At 32.8% G+C, this 18,765-nt stretch overlaps 1 protein-coding gene across 1 annotated transcript in view; it reads left to right on the top strand.

Moving 5' to 3' along the window:
* LOC136043959 (polyisoprenoid diphosphate/phosphate phosphohydrolase PLPP6-like) overlaps window positions 1-18,455 on the top strand; it is a 35,714-nt gene extending 17,259 nt beyond the window's left edge. The window contains exons 2-4 of the mRNA XM_065729034.1: window positions 2,989-3,153; window positions 10,413-10,512; window positions 17,792-18,455. Of these exons, the coding sequence (XP_065585106.1) occupies window positions 3,007-3,153; window positions 10,413-10,512; window positions 17,792-18,195 (651 nt within the window). The 5' untranslated portion in view covers window positions 2,989-3,006 and the 3' untranslated portion in view covers window positions 18,196-18,455. The remainder of the gene's footprint in view (window positions 1-2,988; window positions 3,154-10,412; window positions 10,513-17,791) is intronic.
* Window positions 18,456-18,765: the final 310 nt, after the last annotated feature.

Below are 18,765 nucleotides of genomic sequence, written 5' to 3'. Positions count from 1 at the left end.
TCAGAACCATTTTTGACTACTATCATCGCTGTAGCTTCCAATATTCTAATCTTGGTTTGCAGACTTATCTTTCTATTCTTCCAAACTTTTTTTAACTGTGAAAAAACACACTGAGCCTTAGCTATTCTACTTTTAACATCTTCAATGCTCCCACCATCTTCACTAATAATACTACCAAGGTAACTGAAGCTCCCAACCTGATCAATCTTTTTGTTACCTAATATATCAAGTTCGTAAGTTAAAACTTCACTTTCGTCTTTAGTATTTCTAACTCACTACCCTATCAGACAGAAGAACTCTCCTGTGTACCCGGTTTGGCAATAAAGCCATGACAAACCCCCATTTCCAAGATTTATTCCCTCCACCTTTTCAATCTTTAACATCCCAACCTCAAAGACCCAAGTCCCAGAAAGTCCCTACCCTTCAACCTCTCCCACCAATCCACAAGAGATACAAGAAGAGTTTCATTCCTGCATTTGTAAACATTATTAATCAGTGAATTTGTTGTATTGACTCAGTTTTTTTATTGATGATACGTTTTTTTTGATCTGACAAGTCTCTGCCTGACACTGTGTGTCTGTGCTTTTCTCTTTTCTTTTTTTTTAGTTGACAAGTTTTATCTGACTGTAATACCTGACGTAAAGCGCTAATTCGGCGCCATGCGCTTTGAAAGTCATTTTAAAATAAAAATATCTCTCTTTATCTCTCAAATGGGCAATTATGAGAAATCTCACCATATAGATTGGATACATTTGGGGAAAAGAGAATGTCAGGGGGGGATCAGTTGCCCTTCATCACTTTTGACTTATAAAAGAGAATTAGAACTATGCATTTCCAACCAAATGAACCCCCTCTAAAGTTCACATGACAACCCCTTCGATTAAAAACCTCATATTCCTTTGGGGCATAACTTACAACTCTTGCCTCTAGACTCTGGGGAGCTGTGTCAATCCCAAAGGCCTTGTTTTATGATCTTTGGACTATTTTTTTAAACAAATGGTTATCTCAAATTTTCTATTGGATGCATTTGGGGAAAATACAACAAAGGGAAGATTGGAGGGGGTTAGCTGCCCTCTCATCACTTTGACCCTTAAAAAGGGCACTAGAACTTCTGATTTTCGATCAAATGAGCCCCCTCTAAAGTTTATGAGACCACCCTTTCCATGAAAACCTTATATGCCCCTGGGTTAATTCTTACAACCCTTTTCCTGAGGTCTGTTGGGGGGGGGGGAGTTGTCATTCCCAAAGACATAAACTCTGGATCTTTAATCTATACTGAATAAAATGGCCATATCAAAAATTTAATTGGAAGTGTTTAGGGAAATGACTGGCGTAGGGTGGGAGGCTGGTTGCCCTCCAATCACTTTTGACTATGAAAAAGGCACTAGAACTTTAAATTTTCAATCGAATAAGGCCCTTTTGAAATTTCCATGACATTTCCTTCTGTTCATAGTATCCTGGTCTAAAAAAAGAGAAATAAATAAAAATTTAATGCATTGTGTACAATTGCTCTTTACTTAGGCATCGCTATTATGCTGCTTGTAAACTTTGGTCTTTTTTTTTTTTTTTTTTTTTTTTTTTTTTTTTTTTTTTTTTTTTTTTTTTTTTTTACAAATGACTATCCTAAAATGTCTATCAGAAGCAGTTTGGGAAAATACGACATGTGGGGGGAGTGGCCTTCCAATCACTTTGACACTTAAAAAGGCTATTAAAACTTTCCACATCTAATGGTTAGAACAATTACCAATCTAATGAACCCCCTCTGAAGTTTATACAACCATCCTTTCCATAAGAACCTTATATGCCCAGGGCATATTTTACAACCCTTGCTCCAAGGACTGCAGGGGCTGGGGTTGTCATTCTCAAAGAAATAATTTCATTGCTCTTTACGTAGGCATTGCTATTGTGCTGCCTGTGACTAAAAAACTACAATAATTAATAACTTTTTGTCGCACAGCAAGATAACAAAAAGAAGACTTATTTATATGAGTCTATGAGGTCTACAGTGATCACACGCAAATCTACTAATACTCTTACCTCAGTTAAGAGTGCTGTGCTTTGTCATTCATTTGATGAGGTCATCAAACGTAATGGCCTAATCACATTTGGATGGACACATCATTTGATGCTTCCTGTAAGACAACAAAGCAATAAAAAAAAAAATTTTGGACCTTATAACTAGAAGTTTTGCAATATTTGTTTTATAAGCTAATACAAGGGTTATGTATTGTTCCTTCAGTTTAATGCTGGCCTGTTGTTTATTGTGCTATTTTTTTCAGTTGTAAGTATTGATTATAGTGTATTGCAGGTATAGGAATGGAAGAGGAGAAAAGAAGCTAAGAGTTGTTGTCCTTGAAAGACAACAACTCTTTCAAGAGTTGTTGAAAGAGCTATGAAAAGAAGCTAAGAGTTGTTGTCCTCCTCAGCTAAGAGTGCTATGCTTGGTCATTCATTTGATGAGGTCATCAAATGTAATAACCTCATCACATTTGGATGGAAACATCATTTGATGCTTCCTGTAAGACAATAAAACAATAACAAATAAACTTTAAGACCTTATAACTAGAACTTTTTTGTATTATTTGTTATATAAGGTAATACAAGGTTTATTTATTGTTCCTTCAGTTTAATGCTCATATAAGCCTGAGTTGTTTATTGTTTATATGAGTTGATGACGTCTATGTTGGTCACGTTCCAATCTCCTAGTACTCTTACCTCAGCTAAGAGTGCTATACCTGGTCATTCATTTGATGAGGTCATCAAATGTAATAACCTCATCATATTTGGATGGAAACATCATTTGATACTTCCTGTAAGACAACAAAACAATAACAAAAATTTTTTAGGACCTTATAACTAGAACCTTTTTGCAATATTTGTTTTATAAGCTAATACAAGGGTTATGTATTGTTCCTTCAGTTTAATGCTCATATAGGCCTGATGTTTATTGTGCTATTTTTTTTTTTCAGTTGTAAGTGTTGATTATAGTGTATTGCAGGTATAGGAATGGAAGAGGAGAAAAGAATTCCACCACCATGGCTGCAGAATATCTTAGTCAAGGATAAACAAATTACTGAGTATTTACTTGAATGCATGGAGAAAAGTCTGCCTAGGGGATTATCATCTTACAAGAATCACATGCAGTTTCTTGGGGTATGGTATATGTTATCAATAATCTTTGGGTTGTTTAGAGTTCTTGTTTTCAACAGAAAAAAACACTTGACAGAAAAAAATCCTGAGAAAACATGGTTCCACAAATTTTGGATTTAATACATGTGTATTAAAACTGGTGGTATGCTGTCATTTAATTGTGATAATTGCCAAGAGCGATACTGAATATATATTGAAATTGACAATTTTAACATAACCTTATCTAATGTATCTTTGCCTATAAAATAATCAAATTAACTTGCAGTTGTCCGTTAAGCATATGTTAATGTATGAGTGCTTCGGACAGCACATTAACCACTAAAAACAATCCTACAATGTTAAAATAAAAATCTATTCCTCATTTCCTGGATCTTTAACACCAAGTGCAGGTGACATTAGTCACTGCTAATGTACAGAGTTCTTTTTTAAAGTTTATTGTGCCTTTTTATGGTTTTATTTTGTTAATTTTTCTCCTTTGGATCTGTGTCCTGAAGGATGACAAAACCTTGCATTGACTCTGATGTTACAATTACTATAATGAGTGATGGACTTGTTGCACGTTTTTTGGGATTGATCAAAGAGTAAGGAAGACTGATAAGGGGAAAAACTAAATCCAATTCCTGAGAAGAAGAAAAACAACAAGTGACACTACTCAGCAAAATCATACAGCCAATTACGAAAACATATGTAAAAATATTATTGTTATTTGTTTTTGTAAAACTCTTTCGTTTAGTTGTACAAAAAAGGATAAAGATCCTCCACAGCCATTGCTGGCACATAGTTTGTTGAATGGACATTTCAGTTGCTGTGTCTCTTTTACAGGGACAAGTACCAAATTTGCCCCCCCCCAACCTTGCAGCAGCAGGGACCAAGCAGAACATCAAACCACTGTACCACAACAGGGTACTTTGTCAGTAATACAAGATTCACTTTTTCAAAAAGACACAATTCATCTGTATTACATCTGTATTGTATTATATTCATATATGTCTGTATTCGTTTTACTTACCTATGATCCTTTTAATTTAAATGTAACTATCTTATACTACCAGTACCCTTACAACTAACAACTCATTTCAGCACCAGCTCACCTGAGGCCAACACAGCTGCACAAACTCCTCCTCTACCAGATCTATTCAAAGTTTTGTTCTTTACTTTTTTCTTGAAGCTCCACTTTCCTTTAAATTCTCCCTTATGACCTCTTCTCATTCTATTTGGGACAGTCTGTTCTTGACCATACCCAGGAGAACCCAGAATGATGGCATATGAGCACAACTTTGGTAATTTGTTCTTGTTGTTAAAGAATGTTCTAGTCATCTCGCTACTTCTTTTATTTTAGCCTGAGGAAGTGGGATTAAATTATACTTTTTATGCTGCTTATTGTTTGACATTTAATCAGTCAAACAGGTACTTCAAACTATCCTTAGCTAATTTCTCTGGGAAACATGTAACGAATCTTCCCCTGTCTTTTGAAGGACGAATGTCTCAGGACCATATGAGATGAAAAAGAGAACATACCTGTGGCCTGGGAGTCAAAGCGCAGAGAGGACAACCATAAACAATGAACAAACACTCAGGGGACATCAACTCCTCAGAGGAAAAGAAGAAAAAAACAAGTAAAAACAAAATGCTATTATGTTTGATTCTTTACTAAATGATCTTTAAGACTTTTCCTAAATTTAGATATACTTGTCGGTTGGATACTAAATACTGCCCGAGGGAAGTACATACTGCACTATCCCTACAGACTTATACTTAATCGGATATTGGCTACACTAGACTTTGAAATTTCAACTATGTCGTTTTTACATTTCAAAGTACATACTTTCATTAATTTATTTAATGGTATTTTGTTGTTTTCCTGCATAAATGTCGTAGGCACTCATGATGAAATTTTGATTATCGTAGCTAGTGGGCACCCCCTTGTAATACTCTTTGACTACTGCATTCTGTGTCAGTATAAAGTGGGTTTTTGGACTCACAAAGAAACCTTTGGCTTAGCAAATCATATTATTGACCACTATCACTGCTGTAGCTTCCTATATTCTATTCTGGGTTTGCAGACTTTTTTTTTTTCCAAAATATTTCAACTGTGAAAAAAACACCCTGGGTCTCTAATCTTTCGTGCACCTTTACTAATAATACTAGTGATGCTCTCCAGTTGATCATTCTCATTTATTCCTATTCTAAGAAACACATCCTTCTCTACATCAATTTTTAAACATACTGAACTCTAAAAACCTGAAAGATTAAATTTGCTTTTCTAACATTTTTATCTAGGATGCTCATTTCATTTATTTAATCTAAGCCTTGGAGAATAAAACGGAAGATAAAACTGAAGATAAAACGGGTCTGACGAGTGAGACAATTCTAAACTATTAATATATGAGTGACAATTTGGTACACACTTTTTCTCTTAAAATAGTATCTATAGCATTTTGAAGTCTAATAAGTGTCATCTTTTAAAGTAATTTTCTTCCAACAGAAATCGAGCTAATGCCTCTATAATTAATATAGTTGTTTTTATCACCTTTCTTGTAAATAGGCTCATGTTTGTAAAAATGGCTACGTGTTTCCCCCTTTTTAGAAGTCATTTTCATTATCTCCAGTAATATATCTCTAACTTCTTAACCACCATATTTCAGAAGTTTATTTACGACACTATCAGCACCTGATGCCTTACTATATCTTTTAATCCTTTTAGTGCTGTCTTTAATTTGTGTTGTCGCAACTGAAACGTCGATGCCTCTGTCCACCAGCAATGGCTCTGGAGAATGTATATCCTTCATCCATCAATCCACGAATAAATCTTTTTAAAGCTTTTTTCCAATCTTTCTTTTCTGTTTCATCCGAGACCTATGGAAGTTTGTATAATTTGATATTTGATGAAGTCTTTAATAATTTTTGACTCACCCAGTATGGAAAATTTTTCTCTCAAGTATTTAAAGGCCTCTTTTCTTATCTTTACCTTTCCTTACCTCTTTTCTTACCTTTCTTGTTCTTATCTTTGGTAGATTTTTTTGCCAAAAACATTATATTCACAAGTGGAAGGAGAACATCTTTTGTATCAAAGAGAGATTCAGGAAGCATACTGCTCTTACTAGAGTCAAGATTTCTTGTAGGCCAACATGCTTGAATGTAATATGATTTCATATCCCCACTGTCCCACTGATTTGGTGCATTTGCATTCCTCATCAACGCCCCGCTCTTTACGCTAAAGTTTGACTCTTTCTCTCAATTCTTCTTTTTAAAACAGTAAAAAAACTTTAGCGTAAAGAGCGGGGCGTTGATGAGGAAGCAGCCTCTTTCATATACGAAGTAATTTCTGTTCGTTTTAAGTTTTAATGTCGCTCCTTACTTTCAGTTAAAAAACTTGTTTTTTTTGTTTAATTTCTGAACGTTTTTGAATCAATGCATGTTTTGATTTTGCTCTCCGCAGAGGAATAATAAGAACGAAATTTTCGTTTTTTTTTTGGCTAAATGGCTTTCTCATAATTTTGATCGAATGATTTTGAGAAAAAAAGAGCGGGGGAGGAAGCCTAGTTGCCCTCCGATTTTTTGGTTAATTAAAAAGGCAACTAGAACTTTTAATTTTTTACGAATATTTTTATTAGTAAAAGATTTACGTAACTTATAAATTAGCTTACGTAAAGAACTTTTGTATTTTCATATTTTTATTACATATATGAGGGGGTTCGCCCCCTTGTCAGATCCTCGCTCTTTACACTAAAGCTTAAATTTTGTCCCTCAAATGGGTGATAATTTCTGTTTGTTTTAAGTTTTAATGCTGTTCCTTACTTCCAGTTGAAAGAACTTTTTCATATTTATTTTTTCATTGTTTTTTTTTTTAAATAATGATAGTAAATCCTGCGCTCCCTTCATGGAGATTTTCTTCCCCCATGACAAATTATCGATGGAAAGTTCCCCCAGCATATCCCCCTCTTCTCAACCCCTCCCCCCAACTAAAAAAATCCTCCTGAAAAGGCCTCTACACTTCCCAATAACCATTACTATATGTAAGCACTGGTCAAAGTTTGTAAATTGTTGCCCCTCCCATGGGGACTGTGGGGGAGTAAGTCGTCCCCAAAGACATAGTTATTAGGTTTTCGACTACGCTGAATAAAATGGCTATCTCAGAATTTTGATCCGTTGACATTGGTAAAATAATTAGCGTGGGAGGGGGCCTAGGTGCCCTCCAATTTTTTTGGTCACTTAAAAAGGGCACTAGAACTTTTCATTTTCGTTAGAATGAGCCCTCTTGCAACATTCTAGGACAACTGGGTCGATACGATCACCCCTAACAAACAAACAAAACAACAAACAAACAAAAAAACAACAAACGAACAAAAAAACAAATAAACACGCATCCGTGATCTGCCTTCTGGCCAAAATATAAAATTCCACATTTTTGTACATAGGAGCTTGAAACTTCTACAGTAGGGTTCTCTGATACGCTGAATCTGATCATGTGATTTTCGTTAAGATTTTATGACTTCTAGGGGGCGTTTCCCCCTATTTTCTAAAATATCGCAAGTTTTCTCAGGCTCGTAACTTTTGATGGGTAAGACTAAACTTGATGAAACTTATATATTTAAAATCAGCATTAAAATGCGATTCTTTTGATGTAGGTATTGGTATCAAAATTCCATTTTATAGAGTTTTGGTTACTATTGAGCCGGGTCGCTCCTTACTACAGTTCGTTACCACGAACTGTTTGATAGCCATGACCTTAATAATGTCACAGCTTTTCTACTTGAGTTTGGATATTGTATTCAGTAAAGAAGAGCTGTCACGTTTGCTGTCAAGTTTCCTACTTACCAGCCAGTAGCTTACCTATAGTAGCCAGTAGCTTACCTACTTGAAAAAGAATTAAGATTGTTGGTGTTGAGAATTAGCATAGCTTTCACACACGAAAGAGTCAAGAAAAAACCCTGTTAGGCGAATCTCAGTTAACATCCAAAATATCACTAAACCCTTGAAGTCTCAGCAGTCAACTAGATTGTATTGGGTTATAAAAAAGAAAGAAGATCCATCGGATGATCTTTAAGCTCAGACACCATAACATGAAATTGGAAAATGCTAAATTTATAACCCTAGGGGTCAAGGTCCAGAATGAGCTCACTTAGTTCCGCTTGTGTCAGCTGGTATGGTGCTTAATCGTTTTCTTCAAATTCAAGGTTATGGTTGATGGCATGTATGTTGTCTGTATATCCTTCAATGTTATTTTTATTCTATATTCTATTCTTATAATATTTAGGGGTAACTCAGACTGATAGACTGTCTGAATATCAAATTGGTCTTATGGCAGACGTATTACAATAATTGACTGTTCCTCCTTTCTTCATGAACAATCCTACTTTTATATGTGAGAATTTTTGGCTGATCAAAACTTTAGATACATTGAGAGAGATAGATTGTGTATTTATTTCAGGCCAAACATACAGTATAATTGGACATGGGTTGCAAAATATGTAGTGCTCGAGACTTGTCCTTCTCCAACTTTCGTTCGAAACTAATGCAGCTCTGTTATCCTCGGAAGAAGCTTCTAAACTAGTTCTGTTGCTGTAACACAATTGGTATTTAACTGTAAATTCAAGCATAACAGAAATTTTCAATGCAGTTTCTGCATTTTTATTAAAATGGACAACTCAGAAGCACTCGCAAATAAGAAGTTAAAAAAATGTATTTACTTGTGGATTTATTACCAGTTATATTATTTAGTTATCATGTCTTGTCTCTTGTGTTTGTCTCTTGGTCCACTTATCTTTTCATTTTTTTAGAATGGAAAGGACTTCTGTTGGTGGAAACAGACGACACTTTGATTTGATTTGACAACATTTTGCTAATTTGAGTCTAAAATATTTTCAATTTTGTCAAATGAAATTTTAAATATTTTCTTTTGTCAAAATAATAAATGCCAATGAAAGAGTGACACTTATTAATAGCATTTAATGCTATAAAAAACTGATTGAAAAATAATCTATATGCCAAAAGTATCTGACTTTTGTATTGATTAAAATACATAAAACACATTTAGTTTAAAGTTTCGCGTCAAAAATTATCAGTACAATGAAATTGCCATAACTTTTGACAAAAATGGTTGGGTATACCCAAAAAGAGCACAAAGCATATTCCATACACAGAAGTAAATTGCCTAAGTCCTACAAACCTTGATATTTCAGGGGAACCGAGCCCAAAGCACACCCTCTCCTGAGCACGTGGTGGGCTCTGATACGCCCGTATCTAACACTCCTACACGTGCTATATGCAGGCCTTTTTTTCAATGACCTAACCTTTTTTACTAGGAAGGGGCAATTTTTCTGGATGCGGGTTCTGAATGTGTTTCTTTTTGGCTGAAACCTTCTCAATTCTCCCTGAGGGTATTAGGCTGTTTTGTTTTGTGGGACTAAGGTATCTACACCCAATGTTGGCAGGCCCAATAAAATGGTATTTTACTCTAGTTCCCAGAAACTCAACCAAGAGGCTCATATTTTAAACCTTTGGCACACACTTCATTGTGAGGGTTTTTGTTTACACATATAGTAGCAGCATGTACCACAACGCCATGACATACTGATGAAATTATAAATCATTTAAAAAATTTAGATTCTACTAGTGAGTGATAGTTTATTTAGCTAGTCTTTTTTGTGATTCGATTGTTAGGTTTGCGCTTTTTTTGGACCTAAATTTGTTGGCTGCCCCACAAAATGGCAGAAAGCCATTTGTTGGGAGTATTGATTTGCTTATTCATAAAGAGCATTAGAAAAAAAAATCCTTTCGTATAAGGTTTTCCCCCTCTTGCTTTATACGACCAGCAGTTTGATATGTATATCGCTTGGGAGGGGGAAGGGAGGGGAAGAGGAAAAGAAAAAGGTTAAAATGATTGAGTATTAAGAGGCACATGAAATCTTCAATTGTATGCGGGGAATTTATTCGCTATTGAATCAAAAAGTCAATTAGACATTCTTACACAAATCACTTCTTGTGGGTTACTCTTAATCTTGATGAAAGTTAAATTACGAGAATTTGTGTAAAAAGAGGAAAATGTTTGACTATGTTTATTCCACCTTTGAATTTTTAAAGTGCATTGATTAATTTAACGCAGGTCACTCTCCTAGGTGTTCACGATATTTCGTAGTGTGAATTTCTTCAATAGTGACTCTTATTGTCCAATTATTATTTATTGAATTCTCATTTGAATTTTTTAATATTAAGTTTTGACCTTATCACGATTTCCTAAAAATTTTGATTTTTTTTTTCAGCTCACTTCTAATGGTCTGTTATGGTTGCCTTTGTCAATTTGGTTTATCTGGTTAACTGAAACAGCCTCAAAGGAGGAAATCTATGTCAACCTTTTTTTTGGTAACTCTTTTAGTATTATCCAGAAATGCACCTTTGGTAGCTTTAATTGCTTGCATATATAGTTTACAATGGATATATATATATATATATATATATATATATATATATATATATATATATATATATATATATATATATAATGAAAAGAGAAATCACCAATGCTACAGCACAAAAAAAAAAAAAAAAAAAAAGAGACAGAAGGAGAAAAGGAAGACTGTTTTCCTAAATTAGTGATTAATATAGACCAGCACTTGAATGAGGCCTTAACCCTACTCATCCATACAATCACATAGGTCAAACAGCATAGCCACACACAATCAACCATAAAGAATAATCCATGGACAGGCAGTCAATAAGTATAAGTCGTCATTTACCAAACAATAGAAAAATAATATAGACAAATAATTCAGAGGCAACACCCAACATAAGGGCTCATCAGGAGAATACACTGGCCTATATAGGGTTTCGCCACTCTAAATTCTCTACCCAGCACAGTGTTGTGGCTACCACAGAATATCCATGGCATCCCCGCGTCAGGTATCACCCCCAAAATACATGCCTATGAAAAAAAACAAAACAGCAAATGTAAAACAACCAAGTAAAACCAAAAACAAGCTTATCCTGTTAATATATCCCTCCTTTTAGCAACAATAGGTAAACTAAATATTATAAATTTTACCAAATCACAAATATTAACACATTGCAAAAAACCTGAATGAACTAAACAATTATAGAATTCATCTTTACCATGTGGCTAATTTTTTAGAAAATCCGCTCAATTAGAAACACAATTCAAAATAAATGGCGCTGTGACAACATTTCTCGAACCTCCGAAATTAGTTAAAAATTTCTTTAAGTATTTCTAGATAATTCTTTTGATATTTATTTAAAAGTTCGTTATAATGAAAACTAAATTTTTTAAATTGCCAAGTTAATTTATTTGCAGAAAAACCTCTTGATATCAATTTTTGGCTTAAGATTTTACATCTATTTTTAAAATCAATATAATTACTACAAATCCTTGCATAACGAAGTAACTGTGAGAAAAACGCTGAATATGTGATATTTGAGTGTGTATTACTTTCAGGGAATGGGAAACTAATCACTTCAAAATCAAAATCATCCGTTTTATTATACATTTTAAAACTTAATTTATTATTATCACAAATATTAATATTTAAATCTAAGAAATGATCTTCATGACCAGCGCCATGACTAGGCTCAAGAATAAGCTCTGATGGATATATATTTTTAGAAATATCAATGAAATTCTTACAATTTAAGACCAAAATATCATCTAAATATCTTTTATGATTTGACAAAGCATGTTTTAAATTAATTGGATTATTCTTATCCATCATATATTTATATTCTAGTTGACTTAAAAACAAGTCAGCTATAAATGGGCTGGCATTCCCCCCCATGGGAATTCCCATAATTTGCTTGTACAAATCACCCCCAAATCTTATATAAGTATTGTATAAAACAAATTCCAATAACTCAAAAAATCATATCCAAGCTGTAACATCTCAAGTTAACTGTAGTATTAAAGCAGTTTGTCCATATAGCTTTTTTATTATAAATGTCTATTCTTAAGAACCTTTTACTAGATAAGAGGAAAGATTTCTTTATAACAGTTTTTAAATTATCAAACACTAAATTAAGTGATAAATTAGTATACATTGTCGCAAAATTGAAAGACTCAATTCTTTTAGCTGAAACCATTGTTAAAGAATCTATCACCTGCAGTGAATTATTAACACTCCAATATGGATTAAAATTCGAAAATTTTTTAATACCAGAACAATAGGTTTTAAGTTTATTTACAATTTCCTTTAAAATTAAAGAGAGGTCAGTAGCAGCAATGCGGGTTGGACATTTAGCTGCTCCAGCAATAAACCTTGGTTTAGGGGGATTCTTATGAAATTTTACAGTCCAATATAGGAAAGGGAACTTTTTATCATTGCCATTTATTTTAATATTAAAATTTTTAAAAAGTATTTCTTCAGTCTTTTCAATTAAATTCTCATCCTCTATATTTACCTTTTCGTAAACATTAGTTGTGCATAACTCCCTTTTTAAGATATCACAATACAGCTTCTGACAAATTATGGCAAAATTATTATTAGCTTTATCCACTGGCACAATTACAAATTCATTCTTTAGATTAGCAATTGCTTGTTTAATCTTCGCATTATAAAATAATGATTTAGTGTTACTATTTTTTAAGTTAGAATATATTTTATTTCTTATTCTACTAATAATTAAATTCTTCCAACTTTGAAAATATATATATATATATATATATATATATATATATATATATATATATATATATATATATATATATATATATATATATATATATATACTAACTGTTGGGGTGGCGCTTCGCGCCCCCCCCCGCGCGTAAGTCGTTACGCGCCATATTTGTTACGCGCCATTGTAGTTGTGTCCCTGTGTCCCACCTGTGAATAGAGATAGATAGAGAAAAATATATGTTTTTAACTACGTAAAACTTGCGAATATACAACATTCTTCGCTGTCCCATTGTCTGTGCATATAAATAGATTGTCAGGTTTACTGACTCTTGATCATGTAACATATAATTGTCCATAAGAAAAACAATCCGTATTCAGATCTATACCTCATTATTCTAATGATTGCCTTTGAGCTTTGTTGATGGTGATTGCTAATCAAACATTCCCTGTGTCCCCGTCGTCATTTATATATCCCCCTGTGCCCCCCGGCGTCCCCGTTGTAGCTGTGTCCCTGTGTCCCGGTCGTCATTTATATGTCCCGGTCGTGATTTGTGTCCCGGTGTCCCAGTCTGTAATTTCTCTTTGAGTGTCCCGGACGTCATTTATATTCCGTGTTCCGGTGTCCCGGTCTGTAATTTCATCAGTTGACAAACATGACGTCAGTGGACAAACAACTTCATGACGACATACAGCTCAATCCTTATAATGACGTCAGTCGACACACAAACGAACAACTTATTTATATATATATAAATATATATATATATATATATATATATATATATATATATATATATATATATATATATATATATATATATATATATATATATATATATATATATATGTATATATATATATCTTGCTGTTCCAGTGAGTTGTCTAGTAGTAGTAGCTATATATTCGAAACTGGTGAACTTGGAAATTGGAAGTAAATTTCATTTAAATTATTGAGAGAACTGGAACGTCTTTAAGTTTGGAGGGGGGGCCTGGCCTTTTTATGCAAAGTTGCTGGGGAAAAATACATTTAAGCCACGACAGTCTCTACAAAGTTCATTTTTGAACCAGAGAAATAGATGAAGATTCAGAATGTTTTCTGCAGTTTTTCGAAATGTATTTTCTCTCCATCTTTTGGAATTTGATTTTTTGGTGGACTTAGGTACTACGTTTTCTAACTCCATTTTTTTACTGCTGAAAACTGGTAAAATCTGTTTTATACCTGTAAATACTAGGTAAAATCTCGAAACTAAAGCATCAGTTTAGAATAATCAGTTTAGCATAAAGCATAAGCTCAATTTACCATGAGGCTTGTCGTGGCAAGATTTTGTTAAATCCATCCTTAATTCATAACCGACAGAGGGCAGTTGAATAGCGTTTAGTTGAATACAGTTGAATAGCGACAGAGGACAATTGAATAGCGTTAGCAATTGAAAAGTCTTGTTGTGGCAAAATTTTGTTAATCCATCCTTAATTCAAAATCGACAGAGGACAGTTGAATAGCCTACAGATTTTTATAAAATACAGCTTTTGACAGGAACAGAGCTTTTTATAGTTTTTCACAAGAGGAAGGGTCAAAACAGCAATATAGCATTTAAGACCATTACTTTCATACTATTTTTTAATAATGGTTTTAGGCCTCATAAACTTGGAGGAGGGTATAAAAATGTCACAATTGTGATAATTTCTTAGTCAATTAAGCACCTTAATAGGAGCATAAAAATACAAAATAAAAGGAATTCAATGTCTGATGTCAGAAATCTGGGGGGTCGGCCCTAGATTTCCCCTCTTCCCAGACCTAGAAACGCCATTGCTACTATTATAAGTATTTTATTATCGATTTATTATTATTTATTTTACACTTTTGAGTGCTCAGTATTTTTTGTTTTAATAATGTAAACAATTTTGGTTTAGTGTGGGTATGGGTTCGGACTAGTGTAAGTTTTTAGAGTCCATGAAATCTTGTATTCCTGTTGCTGTGGCTCTTATTGAATTAAAATTCAGGTCATTATTTATTGTAGTACCAAATGAGTGAAAAGGAAATTTGATCGTTAGAATTTGTTATTTGAAATTTACTGAATCATGCATATCTTCAAACATTAGGAAATATCAGAAATTAATTTTTTTCTGGGGGGGGGGGATCAATTTTTTTGGAAGAAGAACTTAATATGTAGTAGTGCAGTTTTGGTAGTAAAAAAATAAAAAAAATGTCATTATTTATTATAGTACCAAGGGCAGTGAAAAGGAAATTTGATTGTTTGAATTTTTTATTTGAAATTTATAGAATCATGCATATCTTCAAACATTAGGAAATATCAGGAATTTTTTTTGGGGGGGGGGTGCAGTCAATTTTTTTGATGAAAAACTTAATATGTAGTTGTGCAGTTATGGTAGTAAAAAAAATATAAAAAAATGTCATTATTTATTATAGTACGAAGGGCAGTGAAAAGGAAATTTGATTGTTTGAATTTTTTATTTAAAATTTACAGAATTATGCATATCTTCAAACATTAGGAAATATCAGGAATTCTTTTTTTTTTGGGGGGGGGGGTCAATTTTTTTGAAGAAAAACTTAATATGTAGTTGTGCAGTTATGGTAGTAAAAATAAAAAAAAAATAAAAAAAGGTCATTATTCATTATAGTACCAAGGGCAGTGAAAAGGAAATTTGATTGTTCGATTTTTTTTTTTTTTTTGAAATTTACAGAACCAGGCATATCTTCAGACATTAGGAAATATCAGGAATTCTTTTTTTTTTGGGGGTAGGGGTCAATTGTTTTGAAGAAAAACTTAATATGTAGTTGTGCAGTTATGGTAGTAAAATTAAAAAAGAAAAAAAGGTCATTATTCATTATAGTACCAAGGGCAGTGAAAAGGAAATTTGATTGTTCGAATTTTTTTTTTTGAAATTTACAGAATCAGGCATATCTTCAAACATCAGGAAATATCAAGAATTCTTTTTTTTTTTTTTTGGGGGGGGGGCAATTTTTTTGAAGAAAAACTTAATATGCAGTTGTGCAGTTATGGTAGTAAAAATAAAAAAAAGATAAAAAGGTCATTATTCATTATAGTACCAAGGGCAGTGAAAAGGAAATTTGATTGTTCGAACTTTTTTTTTTTTTTGAAATTTACAGAACCAGGCATATCTTCAAACATTAGGAAATATCAGAAATTCATTTTTTTGGGGGGGAGGGGAGAGGATCAATTTTTTTTGGAAGAAGAACTTAATATGTGGTAGTGCAGTTTTGGTAGTAAAAAAAGAAAAAAATGTCATTATTTATTATAGTACCAAGGGCAGTGAAAAAGAAATTTGATTGTTTGAATTTTTTATTTGAAATTTACAGAATCGTGCATATCTTCAAACATTAGGAAATATCAGGAATTCAATTTTTTTTTTTTGGGGGGGGGAGAGGGGGTCAATTTTTTTGAAGAAAAACTTAATATGTAGTTGTGCAGTTATGGTAGTAAAAAAAAAGAAAAAAAAAGTCATTATTTATTATAGTACCAAGGGCAGTGAAAAGGAAATTTGATTTTTCAATTTTTTTATTTGAAATTTACAGAACCAGGCATATCTTCAAACATTAGGAAATATCAGAAATTCATTTTTTTTTTGGGGGGGGGGGATCAATTTTTTTTAAGAAGAACTTAATCTGTAGTAGTGCAGTTTTGGTAGTAAAAAAAAATGTCATTTATTATAGTACCAAGGGCAGTGAAAAAAGAAATTTGATTGTTTGAATTTTTTATTTGAAATTTACAGAATCATGCGTATCTTCAAACATTAGGAAATATCAGGAATTCAATTTTTTCTTGGGGGGGGGAGGGGGTCAATTTTTTTGAAGAAAAACTTAATATGTAGTTGTGCAGTTATGGTAGTAAAAAAAAGTAATTATTTATTATAGTACCAAGGGCAGTGAAAAGGAAATTTGATTGTTCGAATTTTTTATTTGAAATTTACAGAACCAGGCATATCTTCAAACATGAGGAAATATCAAGAATTTTTTTTTTGGGGGGGGAGTGGTTTAAATAAACCAAACAATTTAAGAATGTGTAGTTTACCTTTGAATGTCTTGCTTTCTTTGGGAATTGACACTGTTAATATTCAATTTTTACCGACGACAAAAATTGTCATTAAATATTTTTATGGTTTTATCATTACAACACTGACGAATATGTGGCACTGCCCTAATACTGTACAGTTTCGGAACGAACAAGAGAAAGATTTCAAGAAATCGTGGTTCTCAGGTATGAAATGACTAAAAATGAGTCCAGGATTCAAAAAAATGTTTTAGTTTTGATGTCGGTGGTACTTTGAAGAAAGGCAGCCTTCAAAATCTCGTGCACAAGAAATCTAATTGTTTTAATTGATGCAGTTGAAATTTAAACAACAATATAAAGCTTTTAAACAAAATAGGAAAAATCAGGAATTTAGTTTTTAATGGAAAGACCCCCGTATACTATATGCAGTTTTTGAAACTTTAAAGAAAGCGTCAAAAATGTGAAATTGATATTTACTCTCTAATGATTTCTGTGAATATTTCTGGTCTACGTTGTAATTATGGAATTTAAGAGTAAATTTGTTTTGTGCCTTATCTTGAATCTGCACTAATGAAATGTTTGCCTTCTTCTTTCCTTTAACTATTTTTAGTACCTATGTATCATAAATTCAATTAAAATTGCCATTTTTCGATTAGAACGGAGGCTTTTTTTTAAATAGGATGTAAAATAAAAACAAATGAAGGGTAGAAGCTCATTTTTCATTAGAAGCATTTTTGTTTTAGAGATTGAAGAATTTTTTTGTGCCTTATCTTGAATCTGCACTAATGAAATTGTTTGCCTTCTTCTTTCCTATCATAGCTGTTTATATGAATTAGTAATATGAGTCATGCAATGAGTGATGATAGGGAGAAGAGGGGCCAAATTATAAATAATCTGCATGGTGGCAGTGTGATGGAATATGGTTATTTACAACAGGAATTTAGAACCCGTTGGTAAAATTCCTTGATGAAATGTTTATGTTTTTAGGTTTGGTTTTGGATGTGATCATAGTTGCATTTGTGAAAGCCTATACCAGAAGAAGAAGACCAAAGAAACCTCACGATGAAATCTTGCTTGCAATGGATAAATTCTCTTTTCCATCAGGACATGGCTCGAGATCTGCATATCTAGTCACTTTTACCGCCTTATCTTTATTACCCTTAAGTCTTTTCTCATTTTTAGTTGTTTTATGTCTTGTCCTATGGGGATTGGCTGTTGCAGCATCTAGGATTGCCTTGCAAAGACATTATATTTTAGATGTCACTGCCGGATGTTTTCTCGGTTTGTTGTTAGCTTTTAGTCAAAGAGGAATTTTTTGGGCTTCTGAAGAGTGGTCGCACAGTTTTGCGCATTGGATGAAGTATGGATTAATGAGTGATTATTCTATTTAAGAGTGTTCCCACTTTTTAAACCTTGCAGTGTTGGAGTTCCTTTTCAATTGTGTTTAGCTTACCCGGTGGATTCTTCTTTGCTATAGCAACGAGGAAGCTCATTTTTCATTAGAAACATTTTTGTTTTAGAAATTGAAGAATTTTTTTGTGCCTTATCTTGAATTTGCACTAATGAAATTGTTTGCCTTCTTGTTCCCTTTAACTATTTTCATTATATATGTATCATAAATTCAATTAAAATTGCCATTTTTCGATTAGAACGGAGGCTTTTTTGTTTTTAATTAGGATGTAAAATAAAAACAAATGAAGGGCAGAAACTCATTTTTCATTAGAAACATTTTTGTTTTAGAAATTGAAGAATTTGTTTGTGCCTTATCTTGAATCTGCACTAATGAAATTGTTTGCCTTCTTTTTCCCTTTAACTATTTTCATTATATATGCATCATATATTCAATTAAAATTGCCATTTTTCGATTAGAACAGAAGTTTTTGTGTTTTTTCTTTGGAAAAAATGTAAAATAAAAACAAATGAAGGGCAGAACCTCATTTTTCATTAGAAACATTTTTGTT

Source organism: Artemia franciscana, chromosome 2 (genome assembly GCF_032884065.1).
Source record: "Artemia franciscana chromosome 2, ASM3288406v1, whole genome shotgun sequence".
Lineage (NCBI taxonomy): Eukaryota > Metazoa > Arthropoda > Branchiopoda > Anostraca > Artemiidae > Artemia > Artemia franciscana.
This window is presented reverse-complemented; position numbering and strand designations above follow the sequence as displayed.